Source organism: Cherax quadricarinatus, chromosome 53, assembly GCF_038502225.1.
Source record: "Cherax quadricarinatus isolate ZL_2023a chromosome 53, ASM3850222v1, whole genome shotgun sequence".
NCBI lineage: Eukaryota > Metazoa > Arthropoda > Malacostraca > Decapoda > Parastacidae > Cherax > Cherax quadricarinatus.
In genome coordinates, this window is record NC_091344.1 from 25,682,848 (window position 1) to 25,702,180 (window position 19,333).

Sequence of the window (19,333 nt, forward strand, 5' to 3'; positions counted from 1 at the left end):
GGGGACGAGATGAAAAGCTGTAAGCCTTCTCCCTGAAAGCTGGCTGCCTTGGATCAAAGTCTAGCGCAAGCTGGACTCCAAGGTATTGGTCCAGTGTGGGTAGATTGGTAAAGCACTGCGTACCTTGTTCCAAGGTTCGAGTCTCCTTCAGCCAGAGATCAGTGTGTATATATATATATATATATATATATATATATATATATATATATATATATATATATATATATATATATATATATATATATATATATATATAGATATAACTTCAAGCGTTCCCAGTAATTGAGGTGTTTTATCTCTGTTATGCGCGCCGTGAAGGTTCTCTGTACATTTCTAGGTCAGCAAATTCACCTGCCTTGAAAGGTGCTGTTAGTGTGCAGCAATATTCCAGCCTAGATAGAACAAGCGACCTAAAGTGTCATCATGGGCTTGGCATCCCTAGTTTTGAAGGTTCTCATTATCCATCCTGTCATTTTTCTAGCAGATGCGACTGATACAATGTTGTGGTCCTTGAAGGTGAGACCCTCCGACATGATCACTCCTAGGTCTTTGACGTTAGTTTTTCGCTCTACTGTGTGGTTGGAATTTGTTTTATACTCTGATGAAGTTTTAATTTCCTCACGTTTACCATATCGGAGTAATTGAAATTTCTCATCGTTGAACTTCATATTGTTTTCTGCAGCCCATTGAAAGATTTGGTTGATGTCCGCCTGGAGCCTTGCAGTGTCTTCAATGGAAGGCACTGTCATGCAGATTCGGGTGTCATCTGTAAAGGAAGACACGGCACTGTGGCTTATATCCCTGTCTATGTCTGATATGAGGATGAGGAACAAGATTGGAGCAAGTATTGTGCTGCCTTGCGGAACAGCTTTTCACCGTAGCCGCCTCAGACTACTTTGTTGACTACTACTCTTTGTGCTCTATTTGTCAGGAAATTATAGATCCATCTACCAACTTTTCCTGTTATTCCTTTAGCACGTATTTTGTGCGCTATTACACCATGGTCACACTTGTCGAAGGCTTTTGTAAAGTCTGTGTATATTACATCTGCATTCTAGTGCATCCAGGACCTTGTCGTAGTGATCCAGTAGTTGGGACAGACAGGAGCGACCTGCTCTAAACCCGTGCTGCCCTGGGTTGTGTAACTGATGGGTATCTAGATGGGTGGCGATCTTGCTTCTTAGGGCCCTTTCAAAGATTTTTATGATATGGGATGTTAGCGCTATCGGTCTGTAGTTCTTTGCTATTGCTTTACTGCCCCCTTTGTGGAGTGGGGCTATGTCTGTTGTTTTTAGTAACTGTGGGACGACCCCAGTGTCCATGCTCCCTCTCCACAGGATGTTAAAAGCATGTGATAGGAGCTTCTTGCAGTTCTTGATGAACACGGAGTTCCACGAGTCTGGCCCTGGGGCAGAGTGCATGGGCATATCATTTATCGCCTGTTCGAAGTCGTTTGGCGTCAGGATAACGTCAGATAGGCTTGTGTTTTCCAAATTCTGTGGCTCTCGTAAAAAATTCATTTAGATCTTCGACTCTCAGACTGGTTAGCGGCTTGCTAAAAACTGAGTCATATTGGGACTTGAGTAGCTCACTCATTTCCTTGCTGTCATCTGTGTAGGACCCATCTTGTTTAAATAGGGGCCTAATACTGGATGTTGTTCTCGATTTTGATTTGGCATTTGATTTGGGTTTCTTTCGATTTCATTTATGGCTTTTAGTTCTTCCCGCGATTCCTGACTCCTATAAGATTCCTTTAGCTTTAGTTCGATGTTTGCTATTTCTCTGACCAGTGTCTCCCTACGCATTGCAGATATATTGGCCTCTTTTAGCCGCTCTGTTATTCTTTTCCTTCGCCTGTAAAGGGAGCGCTCCGCCTGTCTCTTTCTATTTTACATCTACTCCTCCGTTTTCTTAAAGGAATATGCCTTGAGCATACAGCGAGTGTCACAGAGTTAATCTGTTCTAGGCATAAGTTGGGGTCTGTGTTGCTTAGGCTATCTTCCCAGCTTATATTATTTAGGACTTGGTTTACTTGGTCCCACTTTATTTTCATGTTACTGAAGATGAATTCGGTGAATGCTCCCTCGTGACTAATCACATTTTGTCGGTCTGGGGCTCCGCGCATACATGTCTGAACATCGTTTATGTTGTGATCTGAGTATATTGTTTTTGATATGGTGACATTTCGTATCAGATCATCATTGTTAGTGAAGATGAGGTCCAGTGTATTCTCCAATCTAGCAGGCTCTATTATTTGCTGGTTTAAGGTGAATTTTGTGAAGAGATTTAAAAGCTCGTGTGTGTGTGTGTGAGTTCTCATCTGAGCTGCCTTCTGGTGTTATCACTGCAACAACATTATTTGCTATATTCCTCCATTTTAGGTGCCCTAAATTGAAATCCCCCAGGAGCAAGATGTTGGGGGCAGGAGCTGGAAGAGTTTCCAGACTGGTCAATTTTCAGTAGCTGTTCCTGGAATTGTTGGGACGTTGTATCTGGAGGCTTGTAAACTACTACAATGACCAGATTTTGGTTCTCGATCTTTACTGCTAAAACTTCAACTACATTTGAGGCATTTAGCAGTTCTGAGCAAATAAGTGACTCTGCGATATCAGTGTTTTTGGGAAGAAATCACTAAAACGCACGACTTCAACTATGACAAAGCCACCAAGGGAAAAAAATGTAACTCGTGAAGGCGCTCAATTTCTCCCGTTCCGTCGAATTTTTAAATATGGTATTTTTCATCAGTGTATATACCCTTACCTGGAGGTTATTCCGGGGATAAACGCCCCCGCGGCCCGGTCCATGACCAGGCCTCCCGATGGATCAGGGCCTGATCAACTAGGCTGTTACTGTAGATGAATGGTTCAGAGAACCGACATGTTACTGCTGGCCGCACGCAGTCCAACGTACGAGCCACAGCCCGGCTGATCCGGCACTGACTTTAGGTATCTGTCCAGCTCTCTCTTGAAGGCAGCCAGGGGTTTATTGGCAATTCCCCTAATGCTTGATGGGAGGCTGTTGAACAGTCTTGGGCCCCGGACACTTATGGTGTTTTTCCTTAGTGTACCAATGGCGCCCCTACTTTTTATTGGGGGCATTTTGCATCGCCTGCCCAGTCTTTTACTTTCGTAGGGAGTGATTTCTGTGTGCAGATTTGGGACCATTCCTTCCAGGATTTTCCAAGTGTAGATTATGATATATCTCTCCCTCCTGCGTTCCAACGAGTACAAGTCAAGTGCTTCCGAGCGTTCCCAGTAGTTAAGGTGCTTGACAGAACTTATACGTGCAGTAAAGGATCTCTGTACACTCTCTAGATCTGCGATTTCACCTGCTTTGAATGGAGATGTTAATGTACAGCAGTATTCCAGCCTAGAGAGAACAAGTGATTTGAAAAGGATCATCATTGGCTTGGCATCTCTCGTTTTGAGCGTTCTCATTATCCATCCTATCATTTTCTTTGCAAGTGCGATCGTGGCACTGTTGTGATCCTTGAAAGTGAGATCCTCAGACATTACTACTCCCAGGTCCCTTACATTATTTTTCCGCTCTATTGTATGGCCAGAGTCTGTAGTATACTCTGTTCCAGTTATTATCTCCTCCAGTTTTCCATAACGGAGTAGTTGGAATTTGTCCTCATTGAACATCATATTGTTTACCGTTGCCCACTGGACTATTCTAGATATTGAAATATTCTTGATGCTAGTATACAGGTGAAACTGCGACAGGCTCTACACCTAACACTAACTAAGGTGGTGTGACTGGCAGGATCTATGTGGATGCTGTTATCAACCACATGACTGGTGGGTGGCCCAGGGGCACACCAGCCACCGGTGGCTCCCCCTTCGATGCCCAGGCTCTCTCCTATCCAGCCGTGCCCTACTCAGCCAAGGATTTTAACAACGATATCTGTCCCACTGCTTCTGGTAATATTGAAACCTACAGCGATGGCAATCAGGTAAGGAGGAAGTAAAACTCACAATACCGTGGTTAAAACAATTCATACCTAAACCACGTAACAAGAATGAAAACGATGCCGTCGGTTCGTCCCGGATAATTTTAAAGTCACAACAGTTAAGACTTGATAATTGTTTAGAATGGACCGAAAAGTCTACGGTTTCCTCTTAAGTGTGGGTTATTGTGAATTATAGTTCAGTAAAAACAAATATATATTTTTTTTAATTCGAAGTCGAGCTGTCCCTGAGATAAGATTTTGTTCGGATTTTTAATCCCGGAGGGTTAGCCACCCTGTCGACTAACACTCAGGTACCTGCTTGACAACGCAAGGCAACCGGGAATCGAACCACGGACACTCAGCGCGTGAATATGAATAAACAAATTCACATCGTAATTCCTTAAAGAACCTCAATTATCAGTAACTTCCTATAACACTGTCACGTACTTGAAGTGACAAGTAAATAACTCCCAATAACACGTAACTAACTCCCAATAAAACTGTGAAGTGCCTTTAGCGATGGAAGAATGCTTGAATATACCCTCCTTGCCCTACTGATGTCTCAACTCAGGCTTGCCTAAGTATGTGAGCCTATTCTGAAGTTACATGTCAGAAATTTATAAAGTTAGCTTTTTGTTTCCACTATGTAAACATCACACAAAAAAGGGTAGCAACACATTGCTAATGTATCAAATCTTGCCTAGTTAAAAAAAGGTGTGCTAAAGATATTAGCTAATATACGAATTATACAATAATTCCTGCAGTAGTAATTATTATAGTTAAAATACTGGAAATAATTATTATAATCAAGTAAGTATGTAAAGTAAAAGGACACAAGTGCAACTAATGTGACATTTATTGTGGCAACATTTCGCTCTCCAGGAGCTTTATCAAGCCATTACCATTACATATTGTCGGTAATTCTACCAACTTTATTATAATCAAGTAAACTTAATGTTCCCTCATCAGGTTCGCAACTGCAAGTTAGTAGCGCTTAATGACCTAAACCAGAGCAGTGAGCATGTGCGCGAGAACATACTAGGTTACATGAATACACTCATCCAGTGGGGCGTGGCCGGGTTCAGGATTGATGCTGCCAAACACATGTGGCCAGTTGACTTGAAGGTCAGACTGTATTGTAATTCATGAAACACTAAATATATGTGGGCTTTTTGAACGCAAAGAATGGTGGAGACTCGTGATTTCTCACATTATCAACGAACTGCAAAAGCAATAAATCAACAGAAGGCTTAAAACAGATGTGACCTCACCTATGACCTTACTTGAGAGTGAGAGATACATTTCCAGTGTTCTTAAGTTTATTGTCACGTCACATGTCAGGGAATTTTGCCAGCAAAACTTTTAATCCTCACAAATTTTATTTATTATAAATGAATCCAATTTGTACAACCCTGGACTCATATTCAAATTGTAAACGGTGCTTTTTTTTATAAAAGTTTAATTCTAATATATTTCATTGAACCATTGATTTTCTTGTTCAGTTTTCGCGGCCTTTTGATTTTCAGAAGTCTGAAGAATACTCTAACAAAGCAGTGGCAGAATGAAATCTATCAAAATAAAGCTTTATAAAAAAAAGTACCGATTACAATTTCAGTATAAGTCCAGGATTGCGCAAATTATATTCATCTATATTCATCCAATTATATTCATCATAAGGGGGATTACCAACAGACCCCTGGCAGTCTTCAAGCTGGCACTGGACAAGCACCTAAAGTCAGTTCCTGATCAGCCGGGCTGTGGCTCGTACGTTGGTTTGCGTGCAACCAGCAGCAACAGCCTGGTTGATCAGGCTCTGATCCACCAGGAGGCCTGGTCACAGACCGGGCCGCGGGGGCGTTGACCCCCGGAACTCTCTCCAGGTCCAGGTATAATAGTGTACATAAATTTGTCTGGATTAAAAGTTATATTGGCAAAATTCCCCATTATCTCACATGTCACTCCTTAAATTTTACCTGACATCTGACCTGATAAAAAGCCTGAGAACACTGAAATGTATCTTCCGCGCTCAGCGTTACAAGGGCATATGTGAAGTCACATCTCTGCTTTTTTTTTAAGTCTTTGTTGTTTTATTATTTTTGTTGGTCCTTAATGTGAGAAATCATATAAGCACTTAAAATATTATCATTATATATAATTATATATATATATATATATATATATATATATATATATATATATATATATATATATATATATATATATATATATATATATATATATATATATCCCTGAATCAAAATAATAATAAGAAGAAGAAATTAAAGTTCCTAAATATTTAAAAGTAAAAATATATTGAAATGCTAAATATATGGCTTCCTTCCACCCCAGATTATATTTGGTCGGCTAAAGAATCTCACCACGACTTACTTCCCTAAGACAGCCCGCCCCTTTATCTTCCAAGAGGTCATCGATCTAGGTAAGCCTTCACTATTATGTATGAACCATTTAGGCGTAGAAGTCATATCTGTATTGTTTCCACGAATAGCTATCACTATACAAAATTCTAGCTTATTGTCGAGAGAATTCGGCGATATTTATTGGTAGTTACTCGAGACCTGCTGTTCCTGTTTACCTATCAGTAAATAGGTATCTAGGTGTTAGTCAGCTGTTGTGAGTGGCATCTTGGGAGGTGGTTTTCCATAGCTTGCGCTAGACTTTGGGATAGCTGCTATTTGTCTGCAAATGGTGAATAACTCATAATTTATTATCAAACGCCAGTGTTCAGTGGAAAACCTACTCTAACGCTTCTTCAATAATTTTGCGTTCGCTGCATCAGGTGGAGAGGCCATAACAAAGAAAGAATACACTAGTATTGGTCGTGTGACAGAATTCAAGTATGGTAAGTTCTTGGGAGAGGCTTTTCGTGGACAGAATCAGCTGCGATGGTTGAGAAACTTCGGTGAAGGCTGGGGCATGGTGGATCGTCATGAAGCTCTCGTCTTTGTTGATAACCACGACAACCAACGAGGTCATGGAGCGGGGGGTAACATGATCCTCACCTTCCGTGACTCCAGGTGGTATAAGGTGAGTGCTGGATATCTCAGGGGGTAATTATCTTCAGATAAATCACTATCTTCATGGTTCGTAACAAGTAGCTACTCCTCACTGGCTGTAAGGCTTAACGTCCCGGTTGCGTATGCAGATGGCAAACGCCTTCATGCTGGCGTACCCTTACGGCTTCACCCGAGTCATGTCTTCGTACTACTGGGAACAAAACTTGGTCAATGGCAAGGATAAAAACGACTGGGTAGGTCCACCACACAACGACAACTCTAACATCATCTCTCCCAGCATCAACGCTGATGACAGCTGCGGCAACGACTGGATCTGTGAGCACCGCTGGAGACAGATCTACAACATGGTCCATTTTCGTAATGTTGCTCACGGTACGTGACATTTCACTTGTTTTATTATTACATAACCTTCCTTATTCCTACTGTTTTGCTGTGTTTCCTACTCAGTTATGTGTTTTCATCATAGGCAAATCCCCTTACACCTGGTGCCCTTATTCCTTATATCCTCTTCTCAGGCACTAATACACTCGAAACCTTTATCCCCAAGACGCTGACATATTATATTTTGTCTCCCCGTCACTAACATTATTGCCTCCTCATCTCCACCCAGGCACTGACATGAATGACTGGTGGGACAATGGGAGCAATCAGATTGCCTTCTGCAGAGGAAATAAAGGTTTTATCGCTATAAACAACGACAGTTGGGACCTCAAGGAAACCCTGCAGGTCAGTGTATCCTAGTACACCAACATCTAACTTATTAGCATTCCTATTTTTTTACTGGTTTGTGCTAAAAGGGCGGAAAATATTTGCTGAAATAAAAGAATTATTTTGCTTAATTTATTAAAGAGAAAATATTAAATTAAAACCTTAGTATACGAAGTTGACACAAATTTCCGAGATTGCTTGAACAATATCAGAAAACATATATAAGTATATTTTGTCATATAATACTATCAAACAACCACACTCGCCGAGAACTAAGTTGAGCATTATACTGCACACATTATATTGTAATGTATATAATTTTGATAATAAAAAAAATGCATTGGTTTGTGATCAATATTTGTATACTCAAACCATTGGTGGGAAAACAGCATGCTTCTGTTTAAAAATAAGTTAATGCAAATAAATAAAAAAATATTCAAATCTCCATTACAGTCATATTTAAGGGACAATAATTCATGCAATATACGTCACTCATCCTCTCTGTATAAAGTCTTATGTGCAAGAAAATAATTTATCAGGAATATTATTTTTTGATTAAATTAAAATAACAATTAAAAAATCAGTTAAAATAATAGTATTTAATGGGTTTATAAATTTTTAGATTCTTCTGAGAGTTGTTAGTTTAATAGGTTTAAAGCCTATCGACCACACGAAGGTCTTGAAGGCTGCATGTCACCTGTTCTCCATCAATTAATATCGTACTACTCTCTCAGCGTACATACAGATACACACACACATCTCGTTATATACATACCCTGTGTACACGGAGAATACTTGTTCGTTGTATATATGCTTTAAAAACCAATCTATTATACGAAGAATACGTAATACAGGCTATATGTAAAAGATCATGGACAAAGCTAAATAAAAGGAAAATGTTTTGTTGGCACACAGGTTCATGATAAATTTAAAAATAATAAATTATTTTTACAAGCCATGGTTTACAGTTGGTTCGGAATGGGCATATTGACATATTTTATAGAAAGCCCCTAATTATGCAGAGCATTTCGGGCAGGTCAGTAATTACGTATTTTTTCATTATTAACACGTATTTAAATATAATACACGATAATATATTAAAGTAAAATGAAGGCTATTTACATATATTACTGATGTAATACGTAATATATTAATTTACAATTTGTGAGCTTTTTTTTTTTTACACAAATCAATTTTACAAGCTAAGAGCTGTTATCCTACCTCAGCTCATTTGAAAGCCCGGCTCTGTCTAAGGTATACTACTATTTCCCAGGATGCGACCCGCTACCACCCAGGTACCAGCTTACTGCTACATGAACAGGGGCAGCAGGTGTAAGGAAACATGCCCAACATTTCTACCCTTGCCGGGGATCGAACCACGAACACTTAGTATGTGATCTGAATGCGCTGCCAACAAAGAATAGAGAATAGTAAATTCTCGTCAAGGAGATTATCATGTATATTTAAGTATTCTTCACATTTGTTAACATCTGGTCACACAAATGTTAAGAATACATAAATATAAATATATAATTCATGATTGCAACCAGATATAAACAAGTGGTTCATTACCACTATAACTTGTTCAGCTATCAAAACTTTGCGGCCCAGTCCCTGAACTTATTATGTGCCTCTGTAATCTTTTAACTACTGCCCACAGAATGCGTATGTGGTGCATAATAAAGATATTAATAACGTGATACAAGTGTTATATTAAAAATATTTTTGGATCTGTTCGAGAACTGGCTTCAACCAACAAAGTAAGGAAAATAATTATTGTGCCTAAGATGAGCCTATGATTCACATAATTTAGTTAGCTCTATACAATTTTTATTAATAGTCTATCTAATTCTTAAGTAGTTTTTAAGCATAAAGATTAGGTTGCCTGAAATGCATTTACATACTAGTGGTTTTCCTTTGTGCCTAACAGTGTTTTGTTACATGTAAACTACATTATCTTTGTACAGCATATAAAGCAATAAAAAATGTTTTTGAATTTGAATGACCATTCTGATTTTGGCTGCTGAGTTCTTAATGCACCAGCAGCGACAGCAGGAGGATCACTGGTCAAGAAACAGAATTAAGGAAGAAGTGACTGTATCACAAAACGTTCAAGGACCACCAGTGAAAATAAATCATATCTTTTGACTCTGTTATCTTGTGAATGTCTGCCGACACCACCATAGTTAGCTCAGCTTTATGTACAGGAGAAAACCCTTGGGAGGTGAGCGTGAAGGATGAGATAGACCAATAATATGTGAAAGAAAATGGCAAGACTTTAACCCAGCTGTTGGGAAACACTATCTTTGTGCCCACAAACAACAAAGACCAACATGCTACGGTTACAAAGGGTCCAGAATAGAGCTCTTCGCTTTATTACCGATACCAGGAGGAGAGACAGAGTTAAAATGGCAGATTTACACACACAACAAGATATCACTGCCATAAATGTACGCCTTGACACCCTAAAAAAGAAACAACTTTATACAATGCAAGAACTATACATGCCAGATAGAGAACATCCTATACAAGTGATAAATACCACCGATTACACCATCAATACTCCGCCTCACAGGACTCAAAGAATGACTCTCCCACAGAGGGTTCGTCGTTTTATTCATAAAGATGATTACCCTCGACCCATGATTTTGAGCAACTTACCTGACGAAGAAGATTGGATACCACCAGAACCCTTCTATGTATACTGAGAAAATCATCGCCCCCAATTAGGGAGACATCTTAAATAACTTTCTAATGTAAAATTATGCTATTGACTATTGTTGACACCACCATTAAGAAGCTATTGTCACGAGCTCATAAACTGGCCAGAAAATTGTTGCCTTTCTTGTCGTATAAATATCCGTTGTGCAATCGCGAAAAAAAATGCAACTTGTATAACTACTACCAATTCAGTCATGTACTTATATACCTATTATATCTATGTGACTCTGATGGGTTAGTATTATACCCATTAAAGAATATCTTATCAATTCACATACACTTTTTAAATTACACCAAAGTGGTTGGGCCACTTACCTTTTATATCCTACCTCTCCCCCCCCCTCCAACCCTTTTCCAATATTTCCATCCTTACCCATCCTTCTTCCTTACCCATCTTACCAAAGCTCTGGTCATTACAACTAGAACTAGAACACCTATATTTAATTAAACCTCTAGCTCATGTTTTCTTATTTTCATAATCAACTGCTGGATGCATTTTTTTTCAGAATGATTATTTCCAAGTATCACGTTCACAGTTTCATTCATATTCACTGGTACACATAACCATTAGGTACATTCTGCAGTTTGGATAAGCCTAGTTGTGTAGGGAAATGTGACTGAAACTGAATAGCACTGAATAGCAAATACAGTACGTCTGGTAGCCAAAATTTTTGTCAAGTCTCGTAGTCTTCCATATTAAATAAATTATAGGTTGGGATAGGTAATTTTGCATCTGTTTATAACCTTTTAAATATTCACAAATGCTGCCGATGGCTATATGTCATGTAGAAGGTTGAAAACTTTGGATTTTTTCTTAGAAATATGGAGAATAGATTAAAAAGATAAACTGAAAGAGGTCAATCACCCAGTTCCCTAGAGAGATTAGTCATCTTAAAATATTGACGATTATTATTATTATTTATTGTTGCTATATTGACAAGAAATCGTTAAACCGTGAATTCGAGAAGCTTTGGTGTAATTGTTGGCTCTTAAGAAATAAATACTACTTGTATCACTGGCCTGACTGGTCAGTCAGAGACTGGCTGTTATTAGCAGACGGAGTATCGAGCTTCCACCCTCTTAGTGCGTGTTTCATGTTAAGGCCAGTGAGAGTCATGTTTTTTAAAGGTGAAGTGCTAAACCTATTGAATCACTCAGAGCAAGAAGTGGTGGAGGTTCGTTACTCCGTCCGTAAATCACGAGACACTTACCTCATTGCTTCTTTGGTCCATAACGAGTCTGAATTATGTGCTCCTACAGACGTGTCTGGGTGCTGGGACATACTGTGATATTATCTCAGGCAGTAAGGTGAGAGGGGTGTGTACAGGCAAGTCCCTCACAGTACTCAACAACGGTGTGGCCAACGTCACTATCCTCACCTCTGACAGTGATGGTGTTGTCGCCATACACGTTAAGGTAAGCAACACATTTGAAGAGTGGTAGATGGAGGGTCGTGCCTCCATCACTCCTTTTGTTGAATGATCCATACACTGATTTATCACTTCATGAAACACTTATAGACCATCCTGTTCTGTTGCTTTCCAGCTATTGGGCCGGCACCACTAAACAGGTCCTATGACATTCACCCGTAGAAGTTGATATCTGACAAATAACCAACAGTAACTTTACAGCTTACTTATTTTTATTCTACTCTATAGTTGCTTACGAAAAAAATATTAACGGCAAATAAAAAGCGATAACAATTATAAAGCTGGCAGTTTCAGCAACTCATTTTTTTTCTCTTTCAGTCCAAGCTGTGAGGAAGCTCCCTGTTGTTATGATGGTGATTGTAACCGGAGTATTGGGTTGAGTAGTTCACTGCACTGCACTCCAGTACCATATACGGACACCTTTGCCACAAGGAAACGAACTAATTAATCACAAAACTTCCACCAGTACACTGATATATAGTAATGCCTAACGTCGCTTCATCGAACAAGAACCAAGAATCGTGAAGAAAGTTTGAAATCACAGGCCTACTGGCAACGATAGTGTCATTAAAATTAATCCAATCAGCTTGTGGCTGATGCCTATTGAGTCAGTCATAAGTTATTATCCATACTTAATTTGTACCGCCGGAGCTGCTATTTTATTGTGTATGTACAGCTAATCCTGCGAGCGGTAGTGCAAAATAACATGATTACAGGTCACAGTGGGTCTTTTCAGACACACTGGGCATAGTTAAATCTTTAAAAATATTAGTATTTTCATATTTTAATATTTTTTTTTTCACATAGCTAATGTACAAACAATATGTGGATATCAACTCAAGAAAACTGAAATATTATAATAATAATTATCATCAAGAAAATTCGAGTATCTTATTACCATTAAAATCATTGATCATTTACCAGGTCACTCGTGTAACCAGTGCAAAATGTGGATACAGTCGCAAGACTTCAGATATTAACAATAAAGTGGTTTGCCATTTTCTGTAGGGCTTACCTGGAGGGTGTTCGGGGATCTACGCCCCCGCGGCCCGGTCCATTACCAGGTTTCGTGGTGGATCGGCCTGAGCAACCAGGCTGTTACTGCTGACGGCATGCAAACTGACGTACGAACTACAGCCCGGCTGGTCAGGTACTGACTTTAGGTGCCTGTCCAGCTCCCTCTTGAAGACAGCCAGGGGTCTATTGTTAATCCCCTTTATGTATGCTGGGAGGCGGTTAAACAGTCTTGAGTCCATGACACTTAGCGTACTCATAGCGCCCTTCTTTTAACTGGGGGATGTTGCACCGCCTGAGGTGGTTAGGTTTTGTGATAATACATTATGATAGCAATTGTGCAATCAACTTATATTTGAGAATGGTCTTTTTATTTATACCTAAAACAAATCTATAAAAATAGGAACTCGAAAAGATTACGAGCAGCCTTAATTAATGACCGAAGTGTAGTCGACATGCTTTAAGCCCCATTCATCTAAGCAACTTTCCCTATCTCACATTTTATGTTCACACCTCCAACCTGTATTTACCTAATCATTAATATGCCTTCATCGTTACCATTTGTGTGATAGGTTATCCAAAATGGTAATCCCCATGTGAAAGTAACTTCAATATTGATGGAAGGAAACTATAACTGCAATGGCAACTGAATTTAAAGTGATGTTATAGTTTTATTCTTCTCGTTATACTGGAGTCTCCTAGTTCAGACTGAAATATTTCATAGCCTTAAAAATATAATAAAATATCAATAGGATAGATATGCATATTTCTCAGAAATCCCACTCTACCTGCATAATGGAGCATGAGAGGATGTCTACGTTTTTTGTGTAATGCAATATAACAGGAAAACCATTGCTGTTTAATAGAGTTTGACAGGAAAAAATCATACTTTGTGATGCTGTATGACAAGAAATCCCTGCTGTTCGATGGAGCATAACTGTAAAATCATCCTGACACAGCATCATGGGAAAACTTGTGTGATGCATTATGATAGGAAAACTCTGTGTGATGGATGGAGCATTAAAGGAAAACCCCTTCTGTGTGGTGAAGCATTAGAGGAAACCCTTCCTACATGATAGAGTATATAACAGGTAAACAATGCTGCGTTTACCTGGAGAGAGTTCCGGGGTCAACGCCCCCGCGGCCCGGTCTGTGACCAGGCCTCCTGGTGGATCAGAGCCTGATCAACCAGGCTGTTACTGCTGGCTGCACGCAAACCAAGGTACGAGCCACAGCCCGGCTGGTCAGGAACCGACTTTAGGTGCTTGTCCAGTGCCAGCTTGAAGACTGCCAGGGGTCTGTTGGTAATCCCCCTTATGTATACTGGGAGGCAGTTGAACAGTCTCGGGCCCCTGACACTTATTGTATGGTCTCTTAACGTGCTAGTGACACCCCTGCTTTTCATTGGGGGGATGTTGCATCGTCTGCCAAGTCTTTTGCTTTCGTAGTGAGTGATTTTCGTGTGCAAGTTCGGTATTAGTCCCTCTAGGATTTTCCAGGTGTATATAATCATGTATCTCTCCCGCCTGCGTTCCAGGGAATACAGGTTCAGGAACCTCAAGCACTCCCAGTAATTTAGGTATTTTATCTCCGTTATGCGCGCCGTGAAGGTTCTCTGTACATTTTCTAGGTCAGCAATTTCACCTGTCTTGAAAGGTGCTGTTAGTGTGCAGCAATATTCCAGTCTAGATAAAACAAGTGACCTGAAGAGTGTCATCATGGGGGTGACATCCCTAGTTTTGAAGGTTCTCATTACCCATCCTGTCATTTTTCTAGCAGATGCGATTGATACAATGTTATGGTCCTTGAAGGTGAGATCCTCCGACATTATCACTCCCAAGACTTTGACGTTGGTGTTTCGCTCTATTTTGTGGCCAGAATTTGTTTTGTACTCTGATGAAGATTTAATTTCCTCGTGTTTACCATATCTGAGTAATTGAAATTTATCATCGTTGAACTTCATATTGTTTTCTGCAGCCCACTGAAAGATTTGGTTGATGTCCGCCTGGAGCCTTGCAGTGTCTGCAATGGAAGACACTGTCATGCAGATTCGGGTGTCATCTGCAAAGGAAGACACGGTGCTGTGGCTGACATCCTTGTCTATGTCAGATATGAGGATGAGGAACAAGATGGGAGCGAGTACTGTGCCTTGTGGAACAGAGCTTTTTACCGTAGCCGCCTCAGATTTTACTCTGTTGACTACTACTCTTTCTGTTCTGTTAGTGAGGAAATTATAGATCCATCGACCGACTTTTCCTGTTATTCCTTTAGCACGCATTTTGTGCGCTATTACGCCATGGTCACACTTGTCAAAGGCTTTTGCAAAGTCTGTATATATTACATCTGCATTCTTTTTGTCTTCTAGTGCATCTAGGACCTTGTCGTAGTGATCCAATAGTTGAGACAGACAGGAGCGACCTGTTCTAAACCCATGTTGCCCTGGGTTGTGTAATTGATGGGTTCCTAGATGGGTGGTGATCTTGCTTCTTAGGACCCTTTCAAAGATTTTTATGATATGGGATGTTAGTGCTATCGGTCTGTAGTTCTTTGCTATTGCTTTACTGCCCCCTTTGTGGAGTGGGGCTATGTCTGTTGTTTTTAGTAACTGTGGGACGACCACCGTGTCCATGCTCCCTCTCCATAGGATGGTAAAAGCTCGTGATAGGGGCTTCTTGCAGTTCTTGATGAACACGGAGTTCCATGAGTCTGGCCCTGGGGCAGAGTGCATGGGCATGTCATTTATCGCCTGTTCGAAGTCATTTGGCGTCAGGATAACATCAGATAGGCTTGTGTTAACCAAATTCTGTGGCTCTCTCATAAAAAATTCATTTTGATCTTCGACTCTCAGTCTGGTTAGCGGCTTGCTAAAAACTGAGTCATACTGGGACTTGAGTAGCTCACTCATTTCCTTGCTGTGTGGGCATATTTGGTACAAATTAGTTATTAATGTAACACTGTAAAATATCATAAATCTGGGTAGTTTATGACATTTATCATATTGATAAGCATAATTAAGTGATGTCTAAATATTCAATTCAACAATAATGAAATATAATCAAATGCAGCGCTTTCGTGATTCTCTCAAATCACATTTTTTAAATCTTTACTTCTACAAGTATATCAACCCTGGAGATTAACATAACATACAAGTATATCAAAACGTAACTGACATCACTGGCATACTATATAGAAAGCTCCTGCTTATGCAGAGAATTTCTGCCAGGATGCAACCTACAGACCGACAAAATGAGATTAGTCACGAGAGAGCCTTCACCAAATTCAACTTCAATATCATGAACATAAACTGGGACCAAGTAAACCAAGTCCTAAACGATATAAGCTGGGAAGATAAACTAAGCAACATGGACCCAAACTTATGCCTAGAACAGGTTAATTCGGTGGCATTCGATGTATGCTCAAGGCTTATTCCTTTAAGAAAAGGGATGAGTAGATGTAAAATAGAAAGAGACAGGCGCTCCCTTTACAGGCGACGGAAAAGAATAACAGCGGCTAAAAGAGGCCAATATATCTGAAATGCGTAGGGAGTCACTGGTCAGAGAAATAGCAAACATCGAACTTAAGTTAAAGGAATCTTATAGGAGTCAGGAATCGCGGGAAGAACTAAAAGCCATAAATGAAATAGAAAGAAACCCAAACTATTTCTTTTCTTATGCCAAATCAAAGTCAGTATTGGGCCCCTACTTAAATAAGATGGGTCCTACACAGATGACAGCAAGGAAATGAGTGAGCTACTCAAGTCCCAATATGACTCAGTTTTTAGTAAGCCTCTAACCAGACTGAGAGTCGAAGATCTAAATGAATTTTTTATGAGAGAGCCACAGAATTTGGTAAACACAAGCCTATCTGACGTTATCCTGACGCCAAACGACTTCGAACAGGCGATAAATGACATGCCCATGCACTCTGCCCCAGGGCCAGACTCATGGAACTCCGTGTTCTTCAAGAACTGCAAGAAGCCCCTATCACGTGCTTTTACCATTCTATGGAGGGAGCATGGACACGGGGGTCGTCCCACAGTTACTAAAAATAACAGACATAGCCCCACTCCACAAAGTTAGTTAGTTAGTTTAATATGTTTATTATGCACCCCATACCCATCCTGTGGGCGGTAGTCAAAAGATTACAGAGGTACATAATTGGTCCAGGGACTGGACTCCAAAGTTTTGATAGCTGAGCAAGTTACAGAGGTAATGAACTCACAATTTACTCCCACAAAGTGGGCATAAAGCAATAGCAAAGAACTACAGACCGATAGCACTAACATCCCATATCATAAAAATCTTTGAAAGGGCCCTAAGAAGCAAGATCGCCACCCATCTAGATACCCATCAATTACACAACCCAGGGCAACATGGGTTTAGAGCAGGTCGCTCCTGTCTGTCTCAACTATTGGATCACTACGACAAGGTCCTAGATGCACTAGAAGACAAAAAGAATGCAGATGTAATATATACAGACTTTGCAAAAAGCTTCGACAAGCGTGACCATGGCGTAATAGCGCACAAAATGCGTGCTAAAGGAAGATAAGATAAGATTTCGTTCGGATTTTTAACCCCGGAGGGTTAGCCACCCAGGATAACCCAAGAAAGTCAGTGCGTCATCGAGGACTGTCTAACTTATTTCCATTGGGGTCCTTAATCTTGTCCCCCAGGATGCGACCCACACCAGTCGACTAACACCCAGGTACCTATTTGCTGCTAGGTGAACAGGACAACAGGTGTAAGGAAACGTGTCGAAATGTTTCCACCCGCCGGGAATCGAACCCGGGCCCTCCGTGTGTGAAGAGGGAGCTTTAGCCACCAGGCCACCAGTTGGTAGATGGATCTATAATTTCCTCACAAACAGAACAGAAAGAGTAGTAGTCAACAGAGTAAAATCTGAGGCGGCTACGGTAAAAAGCTCTGTTCCACAAGGCACAGTACTCGATCCCATCTTGTTCCTCATCCTCATATCTGACATAGACAAGGATGTCAGCCACAACACCGTGTCTTCCTTTGCAGATGACAGTCCTCGATGACGCACTGACTTTCTTGGGTTATCCTGGGTGGCTAACCCTCCGGGGTTAAAAATCCGAACGAAATCTTATCTTATCTTATCTTACCCGAATCTGCATGACAGTGTCTTCCATTGCAGACACTGCAAGGCTCCAGGCGGACATCAACCAAATCTTTCAGTGGGCTGCAGAAAACAATATGAAGTTCAACGATGAGAAATTTCAATTACTACGATATGCTAAACATGAGGAAATTAAAACTTCATCAGAGTACAAAACAAATTCCTTCCACAAAATAGAGCGAAAAACCAACGTCAAAGTCTTGGGAGTGATCATGTCGGAGGATCTCACCTTCAAGGACCATAACATTGTATTAATCGCATCTGCTAAAAAAATGACAGGATGGATAATGAGAACCTTCAAAACTAGGGATGCCAAGCCCATGATGACACTCTTCAGGTCGCTTGTTCTATCTAGGCTGGAATATTGCTGCACACTAACAGCACCTTTCAAGGCAGGTGAAATTGCTGACCTAGAAAATGTGCATAACGGAGATAAAACACCTCAATTACTGGGAGCGCTTGAAGTTCCTGAACCTGTACTCCCTGGAACGCAGACGGGAGAGATACATGATTATATACACCTGGAAAATCCTAGAGGGACTAGTACCGAACTTGCACACGAAAATCACTCACAACGAAAGCAAAAGACTCGGCAGACGATGCAACATCCCCCCAATGAAAAGCAGGGGTGTCACTAGAACGTTAAAAGACAATACAATAAGTGTCAGGGGCCCGAAACTGTTCAACTATCTCCCAGCATACATAAGGGGGATTACCAATAGACCCCTGACTGTCTTCAAGCAGGCACTGGACAAGTACCTAAAGTCGGTACCTGACCAGCCGGGCTGTGGCTCGTACGCTGGATTGCGTGCAGCCAGCAGTAACAGCCTATTTGATCAGGCTCTGATTCACCAGGAGGCCTGGTCACAGACCGGGCCGCGGGGGCGTTGACCCCCGGAACTCTCTCCAGGTAAACAACAATCGACTAACATCCAGGTTACCTACTTACTGTAAGGTGAGCAGGGGCAGCAGGTGTAAGGTAACATGCGTAAGTTTCAGCCGTGCTGGGATCGATCCCCAGGCTCTCAGTGTGTGAGCTGAGGGCGCTACTAACCAAGCCACGAGCACCCAACTATCAAGAAGCACAGTGAAGGAAATTATCGTTGGTTTACTAGTCAGGGAAAAGAATCACCCGATACTGAGCTTTGTCATATATGTCAGGTCAGTACAAGTCGGATCAGTACTACAAGTTGGATCAGAGCATAACTCTGTTAGCTATACTCATCAGGAACTGCAGACGTAGTGCACATTAATAACTTCAACTCGCCCAGACATGATACCGCCCAGAGAAGATGCCATGGAAATTAGTCACTTTGACTTTTTTGGGTTATTATAGG

At 40.7% G+C, this 19,333-nt stretch overlaps 1 protein-coding gene across 5 annotated transcripts in view; it reads left to right on the top strand.

Moving 5' to 3' along the window:
* LOC128692313 (pancreatic alpha-amylase 2a5) overlaps positions 1 to 13,530 on the top strand; it is a 21,909-nt gene extending 8,379 nt beyond the window's left edge. For 3 of the 5 annotated variants that reach the window (XM_053781401.2, XM_070096495.1, XM_070096494.1), the window contains exons 5-12: positions 3,766 to 3,955; positions 4,922 to 5,077; positions 6,302 to 6,389; positions 6,750 to 6,997; positions 7,116 to 7,359; positions 7,598 to 7,713; positions 11,677 to 11,832; positions 12,165 to 13,527. In XM_053781401.2, coding sequence (XP_053637376.2) covers positions 3,766 to 3,955; positions 4,922 to 5,077; positions 6,302 to 6,389; positions 6,750 to 6,997; positions 7,116 to 7,359; positions 7,598 to 7,713; positions 11,677 to 11,832; positions 12,165 to 12,176 — 1,210 coding nt within the window. In that variant the 3' untranslated portion in view covers positions 12,177 to 13,527. Of the gene's footprint in view, positions 1 to 3,765; positions 3,956 to 4,921; positions 5,078 to 6,301; positions 6,390 to 6,749; positions 6,998 to 7,115; positions 7,360 to 7,597; positions 7,714 to 11,676; positions 11,833 to 12,164 lie in introns of all 5 variants that reach the window. The other 2 variants (XM_053781400.2, XM_053781402.2) reach the window with 2 other exon arrangements.
* Positions 13,531 to 19,333: the final 5,803 nt, after the last annotated feature.